The sequence below is a fragment of the Podarcis cretensis genome (genome assembly GCF_951804945.1).
Source record: "Podarcis cretensis genome assembly, chromosome: 5".
Taxonomy (NCBI): Eukaryota; Metazoa; Chordata; class Lepidosauria; order Squamata; family Lacertidae; genus Podarcis; species Podarcis cretensis.
In genome coordinates this window covers 53,452,092-53,470,314 of record NC_137174.1, presented here as the reverse complement: position 1 = coordinate 53,470,314, position 18,223 = coordinate 53,452,092, and the positions used below count along the sequence as shown (strand labels likewise).

The following is an 18,223-nucleotide window of genomic DNA, read 5'->3' as shown; positions in this document are numbered from 1 at the left end:
TTCTGGTATGTACATCCACCCATCAAATTGTGAAGGCGGGAGGAAGAGGGCTCACATCATGAATAAGGGATGCAATGTAAGTTCACTTTTTATATTACATCTGTCTTCACCCATAGACAATCTCTGTCTTAGGTTAAAAAAAAATATTCTAATATGGAGATACCCTTTCCTGCAAATAAGCAGATGAAAGAAGCAGAAGATCCTATGGAAAACTCAAGAAAAGAAAAGGTGAGATTTATACATTCATGGGCCTTGATATCGGATGTAAAATTTGTTTGTTTGAAAATTTCTTGAGTCACTTGGCTGCCAGATATTCAATATATAATCAAAACCATGAAAAATACAAACAACACTAAAATCAGATAGAAACACATAGCACAATGAAGGCGCAAATCTTCAGGAAGTCAACACATTCATGAGCATGGCCTCTGGTGTGTTGCTTTAAAACAGGATCTTCACAGTGGCAGCACCTCAACAGTAGGATATTTCCCCCCACTAGGGAAGTGTGATCATATCTAATACTGTCAAATTTCAGATTTTAGCTGAAAATGTTTTTGTTCATCCAGACTTTGGGTACATATGTTTTGTATGGGTCTTGTATTACTTTGCTGCTGTGTAAAGTTATAATTTTAATCATGCTGTTTTTAAATGTTTTAAATTATTGTGTACAATTGCTGTGCTTTTTATTATATTGATGACTGCCCTGGGCTCCATCATGAGGAAGGGTGGTCCATTAAGAATAGCAATAGCCAGTACGGTTATATTAATTTTAAAAAAACAGCCACCAGATTTATTTGATTAATTAATTTTTGTAAATAGTTAAGTTTTTGTGTGACCCCTAAAAGCCAGAAATGCAATTACAATCTGGGGAGCAGATTCTAACTTTTACTGAAAAGAAGTTAATGCAGAAGGTGGCTCTCTGTAGGGCACAGAGAACCCAAGCTGTTTAAGGGCAATAAGCAGCACTTTGAATTGGGTCTGGAAGGGCACTTCCAAAAGTATTTGGGTGTGGGGATGACACTCATTGCTGTGTGAGGAGGACTTCCCTTTCATCTCTTCCTCCCATAACTCCCCACATCCAAATCTGCTCCAGAAAGTACCCCAAACCTCTGCATCATTTTATGGGAGTATGTGGGATGCTGCAGGGGCGAAGATCCATTGCTCCAATGGTGTGTATTCTGCTTGTAGAAGGACACTACTGGATTTCACCCAAAGGCTTTACAAATTATGTCATCATGACCTTTGCTTCTTTGGACAGATCCTCAGACTCTTTTTTTAGTTGTTCTCTACATACTTAGATTGCTTTGAATACTTGGCACTGGCTTTCAAAAATTTGGCGTCTTTGAAAAGCTATAGAGTTTTAAAAATTAAATCCAAGCATTAGGCCAACTTGTCACTTTGAGCAGGAGCAAATTAAATAAAGTTAAAGTGAGAACTTATTGAAAGGATTCATAAGTGAAAAGTCCAGCTCTGAAGAAACATAGGCCAATGTCCTTGGATGTTTTCCAGCATCATATCTTTAGGGTCATGAGCTGATCATCAGATGTGAAAGCTAGCAGTATCTATAGCAGCAGGAAACTGATCTCCCAAGAGTATCTGCCCTCCGCGCCTTTCTAGGACACTAGAAGGATAAGTTTAATAGAGCAAACAGGAGAGAAACAAATAGGCTTAGCTTTTATATTTTTGGAAGTTTCCTTCCCCCAACCCTTTACAATTGCTCCTCCCAGGGCATATGACAAAAATTGTCATAACACTGAAAAATAGTAAGGTTAAAAGTTCAAATGGGACTATAACAGCAGAGCCATAAGCACACTGCATTGGGCACACATAAGGATTCTAACAGCTGATGTGCGCCATATGCAGCCTTTTGAACAGAAGCAAAAGTTGTTAGGCAAAACGTTCCTCTGGCTGATATCAAAATCTTTTTTCAAGTTTGAATCATCATCCATCTGAAAATTCCTAGCATTTCTGCCAGCCTGTTTTATCATAAATGATAGGGGGGAAAGGGTGCTAGTGAAAACCATACAGATTCTTCAATGCTGGCTGATTCACATTGGGACTGGTAGGGCGGAAAGCAGGGAGGCTGAGAGTAGGAAAGGCCAATGAGGGGCAGAGCTGGAACCAGTGAGGGGCAGAGCCAACTAATTCTACTTTGAATCCCTTTGTTGTTATTTATTAAATTTATATACCACCCTTCCACCTAAGATCAGAGTGCTTTACAGTATAAAAACACAAAAGATATAAAATAATAACAAAACAAACAAACAAAAACAATACCCCCCCAACATATTTTAAAGGCCATAGATGGATTAATCAGCCAAAGGCACAGATGAAGAAGAATGTTTTCACCTGGTGCCTAAAGATATGTAATGAAGATGCCAGGAGAGTCTCCCTGGAGAGAGCATTCCACAAATGAGGAGCCACCACAGAAAAGGCCTTTTCTCGTGTGGCCACTCTCCAGACCATCTTCATTTACAAGGGCAACACTGAGACACTAAGGAGAAGGTAACACACAGTGCATCCCATGGATTGGTTGTAAATAAGCAAACAGGTGGGGCAGACTGTGGATAATGGGGCAGTTCCCCACTTGGCCTAATGGAACAGCCTCACCTGCGGTTCCTCATTGTTGTGATATACCAGGAGTGGCAGGCTATAAAATTGACTAAGCCAAATGTTATGCACAGGCATGGAATCTGGAGGAGGTTATAATAGAGTTGAGAAATTGGATTAAAAACAACTGCTGGTGCCAGGAGAGAAAAATACCTGGGCCTTAGTATTAGTGGAATGTGCAGGACCTGTATATGGTAATCATCTTGGTCTACAAACCCAAATACAAAAGGATCTAGAATAGATTGTTCAGACTGTGGCAGGAATCCACCTAGCACTCATGGGAAAATGTGGTGTTATCTCTTAGAGCAATCAAATGAAACCTTAACACATGGCATGATAAAAGTCCATAATTTTATCAGGACAAGTTACTTGTTCTTTACTGTTATAAGAATTGTTTTCTCAAAATGTATCTTCTGTATCATGAAAATAAATAAAAACAGTATTTTAAAAAAGGGGGAAGCAGAAGTTTTCAAACTCCAAATGTGAACAACAACAACAACAACAACAACAACAACAACAACAGGGGAGAGAGGGAACATGTTAGCCTGTGACTTGCTGTGACTCATTATTAAAATAATGAACCATTGTGTGTTGTTGCATCTGAACTGGACCTCCAATAATATCCTCTTTATTGACATATTCACAATGGGATGTACATCTTTGTTACAGGACTGGGAGAGCGGAAGTGAGATGGAAGCTGAGACTTGGTATCCAACTAATATGGAAGAGCTAGTAACTGTAGATGAGGTGGGAGAAGACGACCTTATAATGGAACCGGATATAACTGAACTTGAAGAAATAGTAACAGTAGGTCAGAAAGACCAAGAATGTCCTTTAGTGAGTTCTTTAGCTGCTGGATTACAGGTGAAGAATGAGCACAGCTTATTAAGTGGAAGTGAAGACAAATCAAACGCAATGGAATCAAGCTTAGGGTCAGAAGAGGAAAACGCAGGGGATCTCCCTGGCTCTGAAGGTGATAATGCAGCTGATAAAGCACCACATCTAAATCTGGACACTGAGCAGAAGCCAGATGAATTGCAAGAAGATAGACCTCTAAGGGATTCTGATTACCATGATAAGCAAAGAAAAATAAAAGAAAGCACTAACATTCATTTAAGGATGGAAGAGCAGTGTGTATCTTCTGATCCTCCAAAAGAAGAGCTCTTCCAGCCGAATGACACATTCGTAGGTGATGATAAAGCGATGGAATCATTAGAAAGCGAGAGTAGAAAAGCTATGGAAATGCTGGTAAAAAACTCCCAGGAGGAAACAAGCTGTGGAAGTCAGGAACATCAAAAGGCACCGGGTAACTAGTATATTTTTCCTTCTCTCCCTTTGCTAGATTAGTTTTGTTATCCTTTTTCTGTTCAGCGATTTTAGTTATTTTGTCATTAAGAGTAAACATTGTTCAAAGCGTTGTGATTTTCCTAGGAAGAAACTCAGTTGAAGAACAGGACTGTCAAAATTAAGGTTCTTATTCAGATGGTGTCAAGGAAATTAGATATGTATCAAGCAAGTGTTCGGGAAGAGACATCCGTTATTATGGTCACTTCTGGGTTCATACAAGTTGAGCTGAACTTTTGGAGCACCCAGCTTAAATTACTTAGAATTGTTAATGGGAAGACCAGGTCAACAACTAAATTATTTATGTCTGGTTGATAAAAAAATATTCCTTAGATATCTTTAAAAGATTAATTTGGCATGAAATGGCTTTTGGGATTGCCACATTTCATTCTTTTTTCATGCCAGAGCATAATAATTTATTTTTCCTGATTTGTTTTTGTTACCCATATGTTTCTTTGTTCATGATTTATGTTAATAGTTCAGAATTTATTGTTCTAGTCAAAGGCCATGGCTGTAACTGGTATTCAGACAGTGGGGTTGTGGTTCAGATGTTGTATAGCCTCAAGACACAGCTAACTTCAAATATCTTTATCTAGCTGATCTTTGTGACAATTTGAATTCAGATGTGTCCCATACAGGCACAGCACAAAACAACCTGTTACTTTTGGCAAACTATCATGTTTCTCTTCTCAATAACCGAGGCTCAGATTGTAGGAGTCCTTCTGACAGATCTTCAAACCTCAAAGAGCTTGCCAACTTCTAAAGCCTAGAGTTGCCATCTGTTCACCTAAAAATTATAGCTATTCCTTATTGAGGTCTGAAACAAGAGAGGATATGTATATACATTGTACCTCTCAAAAAACACTGGAATCCAATGTATGTCAACCATGTCATCTGAATTCTCTTTAAAACTTGATTGGGGGGAGGGAATATTTAGTGTAGAAGCAACACTGGATTGATCTAGAAAATATGTTGGGTTCAGGTTATAAATATTGCACGGAACTGATTTTACTCAGTATGCTTTTGCTTTCAAAGCAAATTGTAGGTATCAGGAAATGAAAACTACTGACTTCCCAGAGGTAGAATCCAAAAGATCTTACTTTTCACCATCATGGGAACAAGAAGATGTGTTTACGGAGCTCAGCATTCCGCTAGGTATGTCTCATTACAAGCGATACACATTTAACTCTTTACAATACATTTGTTTTGCAAGAAAACAATGGTATCTGTTTTAGATCATTTAAAAGAGTTATTTAAAAGAGCTTCTGAAAAGAGAAGTTTCTGTTGCTCTCACTCAGTTGGCATATATATTAATAGCGGTGTTTAGTCAGGTTAGGGACATAAGGGGAAAGAATAAATTAAAAATAAACAGAGTCAAGTCAACCTTTTGATTTTCTCCAGAGGCAATGAATAGCATTGAAACTGAGACAGAGATGTCAAATACAGGGGGTGAGCCTCTATTTAGTCAGTAACTCGGTGTTCAAAGCCCTTCTCATGAATTATGTTATGTGATTGTTAACAAGAAGCCTGCAAGGTAGGTCAATATTTTAAAACTTCTATTTATTAATGCATATACAGTACCCTGCAAAAATATAATCCATGATAAGTATAAAAGATAAACTTAACATAAATATCAGTCTCATTGTTATCAGACAAAAAAAAGTACATCTCTAAAGACAGATACTTGAAATAAGCATGATTTTTTATATTTGACAGAAGGTGCCCATCTATTTAATAATTCATGACAGTTTATCTTCACCTCTTGAACATATATCAGACCTGTCACCTGATCCATTTAAACTACCTTCAACCATTCTGGCAGCACAAGGCTTGCATTATCTTTATTCATTCATTCATTAATTCACTCATTCATTCTATACCACCCTTTATCTGAAGATCACAGAGCTGTTTACAATATACAGACACAAAAATACATACCGTAATAACAAACAAAAACAATCTCTCTCTTTCTCTCTCTCTCTCTCTCTCTCTCTCTCTCTCTCTCTCTCTCACACACACACACACACACACACACACACACAGAGAGAGAGAGAGAGAGAGAGAGAGAGTCTAAAAGGCCCCCACTGGGCAGAGAGCCTGGAGAGAGAGAATTTCTATAGACCACAGCAACTCCCCCTCCCCCAGCCTTCAAGTCTGCCCTGGTGCTCCACCAGGTGGGTACAGCTGCGTGAGACCAACTCCACCCTGTTCAGCTACCCAAAACTCAGTAATACAGACCAGATCAGCCTCCTCATCGACAACCAGGTCAGGCCTAAAGGCTGACTAATAGGACAACCACAATTCCCTAGGTTACAGGAAGGGCTGGCACATGGCACAGTCAGGTGGGAGAGAGAGTAAGAAAAAGTGACTTAGCCAAGACCACCTAGTGAGAGACAATGGACCCATGGTCTGACTCTATATAGGGCGGCCTCCTATGCTACATTACTCTATATTATTTTTGATAGAGAAATTATAAATATCTGAGAAGTGAAAGCACTATACTTTAAGAAATTCAGGTGACGCCAAAATAAGTTCAACCATTTTTCTCCCCATGGAAAGGAATTTTCTTTATAAGGCTATCTGATTCCCACCCCCAGTAATAATTGCAAGTCAATATTGTTTTATAGGCATGGAATTCATTGTGCCCAGAACTGGCTTTTACTGCAAACTCTGTGGACTTTTCTATACAAATGAGGAGACAGCAAAGACTCGTCATTGCAGAAGTACTGTTCACTACAAAAATCTTCAGGTAACAACTGATTTATTCACACAAATTAGTATCTGAAATGTAATGGCACGCATAAACAAGTCTTGGGGCTGCATGCCTCCTGCACTACTGCATGTTTACTACCCTTGTCATGTGAAGCACTTAACACTGTCTACTTGTGAATCCAAGTTAGATTATTTTCAACCCATTTTTCAGTTCTACAGCTCATTTATTGCAGCATTTTATAGTCTATGGGCAGTATTCAACTATGGCAAAAAAAATGATACAGATTAAGGGGATGGATCAGTCTTGCCCTCTAGGATCAACCCTTCAAGCTTCTTTTCCTGGAGCCTTAGGAGTTATAGCAGCCATGGCAAAGCTTAGAAATTGTTTCTAGTAAAGCACCTCCTAAGGGTGGCTAAAGCCATGGCATGTATGCTCTGGGAAGAAGCATGATGCAGGGGTGTCTGGCTTCCTTCCTACCTGTTACCTAGGTGTTTTGGAACATCTTCAGCTTGGTGGGTGCCTGGTTGAACATCTATAGGCAGTGCAGACATTGTCAGCAGGGAATATATGAGTATGTGTGCTATACATCATTTACAAATAATGGGATATTGATTGTTAGCTGTTGAGTTCAGTACTGAACACCTAGTATAAGACAGCAGTGAGGAGAGATGGGTGTATCAGTGTAAGTTCGTTCTGTGAACATTCTAAGCCTACATGTAAATTGTACACATTTTGTACACTCTCTGCCTGTGAAGTACACATTTTTCAATGCATTTCAATGTATTTTGATTAATTTCCTCTAACCGCAGCATAAAATCTAGAGAATTGCATAATCCAATTAATAGTAGTCTTCCAATCTGCAAGCAAGTTCAGGAACATAGAATTCTGTTGATCTACTAACAAAGCAGACCAAATTAACTCCTCCTATATCTCTAATAACTAAAAAAGCATAGGTCTTAATGCAATCACACCCAATTCACTTTCTGAAGTCCACCTTTTCTCTCTTTGCTTTCTTCTTTCAAAATGTCTTTATTTATATTAAATTTATATACTGCTCTTCATCCAAAGATCACAGGGCGGTTTAGAAATATATCTTACGTGTCAAATGAAGTGAATAAAGAAGTATGTCACTGGATTTTCTGGTACAGAACAACAACCTATAGATAACAAGAGCTGAAGATTTACTATAACCCCATGTTGCATACTTCTGTTTCAGATAAATAAGCCTTTTCTATTTGGATATGTGTTTGCCTACAGCTCTCTGCTCTGACTTTCAAGAACTTCCATTGCTGTTTCATCATAAATTCTGGCCATTTCCGACCTCATATATTTTGTGTGATTACAATTCAGGCCTTCTGTTATATCTCGCAAGTTGTCAAAACCAACTAGAAGCTAAAGAGCTTTGGTTCAATTCCCTTGCTGCACATATCAAAAGTCATTGCGCATCAAATTGTTACACATCACGAGAAGATTAACTGTCATCCAGCCTTGGCCTTTCTCTAGAAAATGAAGTGCATGCTGCAAGTTAATACAGAATGCTGGGTAGAGCACGGTAGCATGTCACGCACAAGTCTAAGTGAAAGGAGAGATGGCAACAGGTGAAAGGCTTGCCTTCGGGATTCTTTTTCTCCCTTTAGGGCAGCCACTAATCCAAGACCAAAGCAGTTTTAAATAGCTGGAAAAATATGCATTTGCTCATTAAAAGTCTATATACATTAATGGTTTTAGTGAACCTAAGCAACAGATGAATCTCTTTTTAAGAGCGTGAAGTAACTGGCATTTCCTTGGCAGCAAGTCAGGAGAAGAAGCATTTAGACAGTTGTCAGCTTCACCACACCCCTTGTGTGCATTTATACTGAATCCAGCTTCTCATTAGGTGCACATACTAAGAGCACTGCCCTGTGTAGGGCTGTGATGTCATTGAGTAGCAGAAGAGAAGTGATGTCATGTGTGGTTCATAGTTGCTGTTGCAGTTTGGCATGTAGGAGTTGGGAGCTGATCAGAAATAATGTGAAGCACCCTTCCTGCTACAAAAGTAGGGCCATAAAGTGGGGAGGGGTAAGGGAATTAAAGGAGAGCCACCACCTCCCCTTAATATCAAATGCAATAGATAAACTGGCCCTGATTCTAGATGTAGTTTCTAAACGGTCTCACTGCCATTATATAACAACCCTGCATTGACTGTTAGGTGTACAGGGCAGCATGAAGCCACATCAGTCCCAGTTCCCTGGCATTTCTATATGAATGATATGTGTGGTGGGAAAACATATTTGTGTGTACACAATTCAATCTCAAATATATATCTAAAACATGCTGTGTATATGTATGTTGTGTGAAGCAACTCTTAGATGGGCTATCCTACTCTCCTTCATGGCTGAGCACTAGAATGGCTGGACATTATGAACTTTATAAATGTCATATTGACTGATGTGTTTCACTTCCTTTCCTGGTACTGCAAATAATGTGGACAGTATATTCATGGGATTATTACTCAGTTTGATGGGAGAAGGCTTGCTACACATATTCAGAAGTACTTTGCTTTAATACTTCACATGTTCCCAATTTTAGACCTTGTTCAAATCAAGCTCTGAACAGAGCTATTGTTACAGAACAAACCAATAGTGAATTAACATTTGGCTAAATACTAATGATGTGGCTCCCCCTCCTTGCACTGCTCAGAGGGGCAAGCTGACAAAGCAACCTAGTTATGAGGAAAAAGAGGACAGTTGTTCCTATAAGCTCACAGCCACTGCTGTGGCAGTATTTCTCATTCCTAGCTAGTTCCTGTCCACCTGTTCCTTTGGGTGGCAAAATAGGTAGTGTTTTCTTCCTGTTGGGCAGGAGGTGAGGTGAGGTTGCAGGCAGATCAACAGTAATAAGATGTGGTGTAAAATAATGATCTTTCGTTCAGCTGTGGGGTCCTTTGGTGGCATGTGAGCCTTGGTAAATGCCTGGTTATGCTGACTTCTGTTTTTGGGCCTATATATCATATTGGTATTTCCTCCATTTTAGGAGTTATGTGAGCATTAGAATCATAGAACTGTAGTTCGAAGGGACCACGAGGATCATCTAGTCCAACCCCCTGCAATGCAGGAATCTTTCACCAAACATGGGGCTCAAACCCATGACTCTGAGATTAAGAGTCCCATGCTCTACTAGCTGAGCCTATCCCTCAAGGCATCTTCAGCCCTATAGAGTGACATAAGCATTTGTGGCAGTGGCTTGAAGGCATGAAGTTATATGATTGAAAATCAAATTACCTATATTTTCATTATTTCATTCACCACAGAAGTACCTATCCCAGCTTGCAGAAGAGAATCTGAAGATGAATGAGAAAGAAAGCAGTTTGCCACAAGATGATAATGGGATTGTCCCTCACTTTGAGGAGAAAAAGCTATGAGGTGAACACTAATGGTTTTCTGCTGATCCTGCTTATGCACCTTTTGTTTGCACTGTTGAAAGGCAAGCATAATGAGAAGCTTGTTCTATGCATCTACACTGACAGCACCATTTAAAAACAATGTCTGAAATACAGTGAAGCAAAGTGACATATCTGATAGCAGTAAAGCTCCACTTTCTCAGCCAGTAATAGGCACAATAGCTCTCTTTAAACTAGAATTCTCAGGGATTCTCTCAGTGTTGGTTCAGGTAAATTGTTTAGTGAAAATATTCTGGGAGTGAGGAAGAAATAACCTGAAAAATCCTTGGTTAAAATACTTTTATTTACATCACCTAGTCCAGCAGTGAACTACGGGTCTTGTAAGTACATCTATAAGTTACAGTATTGTTGTGTTACTGCTGATAACATGGGTTCAATCAGATGATAACAATATCCATGTCTTGTATGAAATACTCACAGTTCATATATTCAAAAGGCTTACAATCTACATTGGGGTGGGGGGGCAGAAGCAGTGAAGCCCTTTCCCCCTTTGGTGCCTTGACAACATTTCAGAAGACTAAATATGTTCCACGTTTTGCCTCTGGTAGGATTACTTATCTCTTCTCTTCTTTCCTTAAGGTTTTATTCTTCCTAATTTTAGAAATCAACCAGGCACTTAATTTTGTTTCACTCAGAGCCATCGCCCAATTTAAGAAACCTTAGTTGACTGACAGTCTAAGTGTATTAAGTCTGCATAAATTTGCACATGAATAAAAGAAGTCCTAAAGTAGGGACATCTTCCTTTGTCTCAGATGATGAACATACTTGTTACACCATCTTAGAATGTGCAATGAGGGATGCAGGAGGGAGGTGGTGGCACATGATGGTGAGAAGGTTTGGTCCCAGGGCATGGTTGAAAACACAAGATGCAGCAGCCTTGCTGAAACTAAGCAGGTTGGGTGTGGTCTGTGCCTGCATGGGGAAATGATTGAGGAGCATCTGGTATGCTTTGAGTTGCATAATGGAAGAAAGGCAGATATATAGTTAAAGAAAAAATATCCTGCATTTGCCCAGTTGATCAGACACACCATCTAAATTAATTAAAATGTTTTTAATGATTGATCAGCTAAAGCTCTGAGCAGACTTTGAATTTCACTTCTATTAATTTCTATGTTGATGATATAGGTGCCCAGTATAGTATTATTATAGTTGTGTTTCAGCAATATGTGTGTTTATATCACCCAGAGTTCCACTAAAGTAAACTGCTTTACTTTTTTGTTGTTTTAGTAAGGCTTGGAGTGGTAAAATGCATAGATTCTGTAAAACTGTTAGCAGCATTAATCACAGGATGATCTTTTTAAAAATGCACCAGGTACCATTTGAGTTGCTGAGCCATATCTAAAATCAGAGCAAGTGTATTTGTTGCATTTCCTTTTTTAAAATGTTTTTAAAGAAAATTGGAGAAATTATAGAAAAAATACCTGTGAATTACCATATTATATTTTCTTGCCATTGGCACCTTTAAGAATTTTCTTTTCTATGAGTAAATCAACACAAAAAAATCGCCCAGTTGCCAAGATCTCCCAATAAAAATATTACATTACCTGTTTCATATTATAATATTTTTTGTGGGAGGAAATGGAACCAGCATCTTCAGTTAACTTCCTTTGTTATCTTGCAAGTGTGTGCTGTCACTAGGCTAGGTTCCATTTCATTAAATGGCAGAAACATTCCATTTATTACCATCAGAGATGAGGTCAAACAGCACATTTCAGATTCATAAACTTTAGAGCCTTTGAGGTCCTGACCTTCGGCTAGGCAATGTAAGTAAGAGGCAGGGGCAGACATGGCTTTCAAGCACACATCTAATCCCACGTATCAGGTGTACTGAACTTTGCATCCATCCTCTTTAAAGCATTTTATTCCACCTTTCAGCATAAAAATTTCAAAGGTGAGTAAGAGAGTTTTAAGTCTCTTAAAAGAGAAAAATGAAAACCAGCAATAAAAGAAATAAATGTTTACGGCTGGCTTTTAGAAACATGAATACTCTTGCACTGTTACAGGAAAGACATAATTAATCTGTGGCGGGAACATGAAGATCTTTATTTTGCCATCAGTAAAAATGCTGACATAGGCAGTTCCCAATGAAGGATGCATATCCTGCTGGGAGATAACCACACATAGCTGTGGAGGTGGGAGGCTCTTCTCTTGCAACAATGGGCCACCTTGACTTGGAATTTTTGCACCAAAAATCTGAAACTTAAGAAATGCTACTTTCATACCTGACTGAATTTTTCACAAATGTCATTTGTACACATTAAGTTGTATGTATAGCACAATGCAGACTATTTATTACTACTATGTAAAAAGCTTTCTTATTTATAAAGTGTTGCAAAGTATCTCAGATAATTTTTTTAAAGTATTTAGAACTAGTAATAATTTCTTATTTGTCTTTACTTACTACTGTAATGGGTGTTAAGTAACCCATGTATTATTATTATTTTTCATTATAAAACCAAAGAATCTAAGAATTGCCCCCCCCCCCAAAAAAACTTGACAACTATGCTACTGGCCTGCACACTAGTTTAGTATCAGGCTTTCAGGGTTTTTCTGTCTCTGTTAAGTCTGTGTTTGTTGGTACATACTTGAACTGGACCAGATGTTACTATTTATTGAGTTCACACAATCATGTTTAATCATTGGCTTGTAAACATTTAGAATGTATTAGAATTTAAGTTATTTAGGAAGCATCACAAGTTTTAATTGCTCTGTGTACCTGAGATTTCAAATTGTGTTTATTAAAATGGACAAATTATTGTAATAAAGATAATTTTAATGGCTATGCAAGAACTGGTGATCTTTTCTTTCAATGGCACATGCCTCTCTCTGTAGATGTAATGCTACTGATCCTTTTAATTACGGTGTGGAGGTCAGGAGCAAGCTGCAAGATCACATCCTGTTCCCCCAGATTCTTTCCACGCAATGCAACCAAAATATTTAAGCTTAATTTGTTTAAGCTAACATGCAGGGTCCAGACTTCACAGTGTTCTCATCCTGATTCTGCAACTGAGATGGACAAATCCAAAGCCCAGGACAGGTGCCTCTACTGCTCAAACATTTTCTTTGTCTACATCCAAGCCAAGGCATTCAGAAGGTCGTTCCAGAATAAAGCCTGACCCTAGCGATAATCATGTTCATATCATAACTCTGGCACATCAGGGTATGGCTGAAGATTTAACTGTTCATGTGTCAGAAGAAAAGAACTGTGTAAACTGGCCTTAAGCAGGTATTATGGGGTAGGGGATATAGATGAAAGCTTACTAAAACACACTTCTTTTTACAGGAACCTCAAATAACTTTCCCGTGTAGTGCTAAAGAAATAAGTCAGGTGAAATTCATTCTTGTCCCCATTTTTAAGTCTTTTTTCCTTTTCCATTTTATTAAAATACATTGCTTTTCCTTTTTTAGATTTGATATGTATATTGTATTCCCCCTACTGGACAGTTAATTATTGCAGCAATGGCATGAGTCAGTATTTCAGCTTTTAATCTAACACTGTATGAAGCAGTACATTTAAAATACCAGTGGCAAACTGCTCTACAATCCAATTATCTCTTGGATAAATAATTTGAATTTCATAATTTTACTTGATGCATATTTGTGAATGAATGTCTATTAGCTACATTTAACTGGTTTTGAAACTGATACTCAAATGTGGCGTTTAGGAGTTACGTACCAGATGCAATGCGGAGACTTTTAGGTTTTATGCATTCTTGCATTTTAGGGTGTGTGTTGTTGTTTTTTTGTATTGCAGTCTTGTGTGTGTGTTTTTAAGACAGAAATTCCATTGCTGTGTAGATTGGGAGCACTTTGGAAGCAGCACTGTGGAGGAATGCAAACCAGGTGTTCTACAGCAGCCTAAACCGTAAAAGCAAGATTTTTAAGTTTCTAAAAATCAGATTGCTACCCACAGCTTCTTGGGAACAATTTCACTTCTGCAGTTTCGAACCTTGAATGTTTTTGTTGAAGTTGCTAGGTAGAAGCCCTGTAAACTAAGTTTGCTAGGCAATTGGAAAGTGTGCAGATGCCATGCTTCCACATAGTTCGTCAGTTAAAGACCGTTCTCATCCTCTGCTCCCATCTGCTGTGGAATAAAGCCCAAATCCCTGATTGCTGCACAGGGAACAGGGAACTGTGAAGAAACTGGGCTGCAGGCCATAATAGTTCTCCTTCAGTCTACATTGCATTGCCCTTCCATTTATTAATTATCCTTGTGGGCATGAAGGCCAAAGTGGCTTTTTGTCCGGTCATCTTAGTTTGTAGGGCAAATATTACGCATCTGATTAAACTTGACCGGTCAACACTACTGCTTTCCCACTAAGCCACAGGGCTGACCTTCAGAAAGCAGAAGACACGCAATCAGTAAACCATATTGATCCAGATTCAGTAACGGATAAGGTGACCCAAACCCAATATCAGATCAACATTTGCCAATGGCATACACCATTTCCTTTAACTCAGCTCAGTCAGGAATGAGACAGGTATGTATGAAACCTCATGCTACATTAAACAAGTTATAGCCTGTTTCCATGTACTGCAACCCATTAAGCAGGTACTAGTTAATTACCAAGTTCTTCCACCAGGTGGTAGGTGGGGCCTGTGATGCAAATGTCACCTTCCCTTGGCATAACATTTACCCTTCATCGTTCCAAAACTTGGGATATGTCGTATCTTGGGTTATGAAATCTCTCCTTGAGGCTTTTTGGAACTTGTCTGAACATGTATTCTTTGTTCTGGTCTTAAAGGAGAAGAAAGAAGTAGCAACTGATTCTGTTGTTGGATTTGGTAGGCTTGGCAAAGCAGCTTGGCTTACTTAAGCTTATCTTCAATAGATAGCAGCCAGCTGGTGACCACAGACGCTTACCTTGAACTAGAGGGGAGGGTGTTGCCTTAGCTGAAAGATCTGCATCTGTTGACGAGAAACCTAGCCTGGCTGCAAAAAGTGAAGTTGCACAAATGGAACTGATTACAGCACTAAAAACAAAGTCGTATGTAACAAAGCTATGGCATGCTGGCAGATCCAAATCATGTAACACTGTGTTGAAGTGAAAGTGGGAACTTGCCATTATTGTCCTCCAGTGTCATCTTTCCAGGCAAGAAAAATAGGTGAATTAAGAATTGATGCCATGTCCTCATTTTCACCTACTGTGGTATCACAGTCTGCTTCAAACAAAGCAGAGAGACTCTACAAGCACTGTGAGGAGTAACTGGGTGTTTCAAGAGAAAAGCCATGTTTGTGTTGGAGCATGAAATGAGTAGGCCACCCATGGAGCCTGTAGTCACAGCTTTGAACTAAGTGGTGGAGCTGGACCAGGATCTCTTAATTTTGCCCAGTAATGAAGAAGTGCCTCCACCAAAGTAAGCTAAAGACGGAGTAGGAAAATGAAGTTTGGCAACACCTCTCCTGGCTTAGGTCCTGTGGGGTTTGCCACATGTGTTGCCCCTTTCAGGTTTCCACTAGCCTGCCTCTAGTTCCTGTGTCTACTTCCTATCCTGCCCCCTTCCTCCTATCTCCCTGCCTTGAAACCTGCTTGAAGATTCATGTGATGCCCCACAGCAGAAATACGTTGCAATAAATTAATAATAATTTTTAAAAACAACACAACTTCTGACTAGACCATAATATTGGCTGGAAACTCTGCTGTTGGTGACTTTGATGAATATGTTCTGGGTTGGAAGAGGGAGAGGGAGGGTGGTACATGCAGTAGAGCATACTTAGTGGTGGCATCTCATGTGCAAACTCCAAGTACAGATCAGATTGTTCCCCATTTACATTCACATGCCAACTTGAAACATTTATTTGTATTGGTCTTTGGAGCATAATGAGGGCAGCTCTATTGGCTTATATTGCTGTGCAACTGACTGCGTTGGTTTGGAGTAAATGTATTTTATGCTGGTTAATTCATTTTTAACGTTGTGTTTCTTAGGATTTTTTGTTGTATTTTATATTTGTTGTTAGCCATTCTGGGCTCTGCTTTGAGAAAGAACCAGTAAGCTAGTAGCAGTAGTAATATCTGCACGTGATGTACAATTTTTCTGTAAATCATGGGTGGGGAACTTGTGGCTTTCCAGATGTTGGACTCCACCACCAATTATCCCTGACCATTGGCCATGCTGGTTTGGGCCAATGCAGTCCAACACCATCAGGAGTACCAAAGGTTTTAAAAGGAAAGGTGGTTCTCAACAGCTCTTTGGCAACTTGTTTTTCCTGTACATTCATTGTTGTATTATTCATGAAAAATTTCCCAGGACAAAATCATAGCCTACTTCTGATAAAAGCTTTCTATCTGAGATGTGCTACATGTCCTCATCAGGACTTTGGAGCTACCAAATACCCCCAGGTGAACCCAGTTGTTAGAGGCATTGCAAGCATCATTAGTGTAAGCCGCATGGCACTTCTATGTGGTGTATATGATTAGTATTGTTCTGCTGCAGGTGGAAGATGAGATATTAAGTGAGTGGCCTAAGGTTGCATGCCAAGCCAGTAGTTAGATGGAAGAGAATTGCCTAGACGTGCTCAGCCTAGACCTGTGCTTAGTAGCAAATGATATCATTTGTGGCATTTAGTACATGGTTCATTGTATCTGTGCATCCTGTTGAAACCAATGATTGATAAACAAGTAAACTTATTACAATTAGAAGACCATTAACAGTGCAGTTGGCTAGCAATCCATGGCTTTATTAGTATAAGTCATCCTACCAGGCCTTTGGGTTGGAAGAAGCTGTGAGATTAGTTTGCCCACTCTTAACTGGGGGGTTTGAGGACAAGGATAATTGAACACTTGGAGATGGCTAGAAACAGGGTTAGCCCAAGAGCTTTCTTTGCCCTAGGCAAATTAAATGTTTGCTGTTCTTCTTTCCATTGTGATAATATCTAGGGAGCTCCTTTAGATATCATCTCATGAAGAGTGATTGGGAAGAACTTTCTGACAGTAAACTGTACAACAGTGGAACTGACTACACTGAAAGGTGGTGGACTCTCCTTCACTGGAAATTTTTAAACAGAGGTTGGATGCCCATTCTCTAGTTGTGATTTCTGCATTGCCGAGGGTTGGACAAGATGACCCTTTGGATCCCATCCAACACTACAGTTCTATGATGGGGGGGGGGTCAGGTCATACGTTTGCCTGTAGAAATACAAGAGCTTTCAGCTACTGGCTACTTAGATTTTTTTTTTAAAGATAACTTTTTTCTTCCTCTTGCTTCTGCCTAGAACTTGTTGACAATATTGAACTGCTGATCACACTTTAGCACCACTTCCCAGTTAAAAAAACAAAGAAAGCTTATTATAGTTGGCAAAGGTGGCACTGGAATCAGTCAGGTGATTTCACTTGGCTTGGATGCTGGATCATGTGCAGCCTCTGTTGATTACATTACATCTTTTCCAAACAGAGGGATCCGGATTTCCTTCTAAGATACTTAACTCTTTAGTTGAGACTGAAGAAATGGGAAAAGGCACAGCAGCAAACAAGGACTCTTCAGTGAGGGGACTGGGATAACAATTTTATCTTAAATCCTTATCTTAAATGTCAGCTGCAAATGTCATCCTGTCATCTCATAAGGCACTTCTTGTGGCCAATGTGCAAGCCAGACAAAAAAGATAAGGTGATATGAATAAACTTATTGCTAAGCCTTCTTGTGGGCTGCCAAACCCAAACCCCAAAAAACACAATTCAGCCACACAACTGTCCATCTCAGAAGATGGAAAGTTAGGTCATTTTGGCCACCATGAGCATCCACATCCTGCAGAAAAATGCTATGAACTTCAAAGCTTGCACACTCTCCCAAAAGACCATTATTCTGCCTAGGGCATGCACCATCAGATTTTCTTGAGTCAGAGAAAGAAAAACTTCATAATATAAAGCTCAAAGGCTTTATCATCAGTAGGCATGAAGTATTCATCCTATCTTCACCATTGTTAGCAGTTTTAGCTACCTAACAGAGCCCTTGAAGATCACATGCCTATAAACTCTAGACAACTGTTGTTTTCTCACCAAAATCTACTGAGACTCTCTTACTGATAACTGAAATCCCAAGACTGATTGATGAATACTGGTTACTGTTTGCAAACCCATTGCTCTGCAATTAATTACTGAGGGAGAAAGTAAACGCCCAAA

General features: G+C 39.3%; 1 protein-coding gene across 9 annotated transcripts in view; it reads left to right on the top strand.

Annotated features, from left to right (window-relative positions):
• Positions 1-11,708, top strand: part of RBM20 (RNA binding motif protein 20) — a 111,578-nt gene extending 99,870 nt beyond the window's left edge. For 6 of the 9 annotated variants that reach the window (XM_079976067.1, XM_079976061.1, XM_079976068.1 and 3 more), the window contains 5 exons: positions 133-228; positions 3,280-3,916; positions 4,990-5,109; positions 6,582-6,703; positions 9,957-11,708. In XM_079976067.1, the coding sequence (XP_079832193.1) occupies positions 133-228; positions 3,280-3,916; positions 4,990-5,109; positions 6,582-6,703; positions 9,957-10,067 (1,086 nt within the window). In that variant the 3' untranslated portion in view covers positions 10,068-11,708. The remainder of the gene's footprint in view (positions 1-132; positions 229-3,279; positions 3,917-4,989; positions 5,110-6,581; positions 6,704-9,956) is intronic. The other 3 variants (XM_079976063.1, XM_079976062.1, XM_079976064.1) reach the window with 3 other exon arrangements.
• Positions 11,709-18,223: the final 6,515 nt, after the last annotated feature.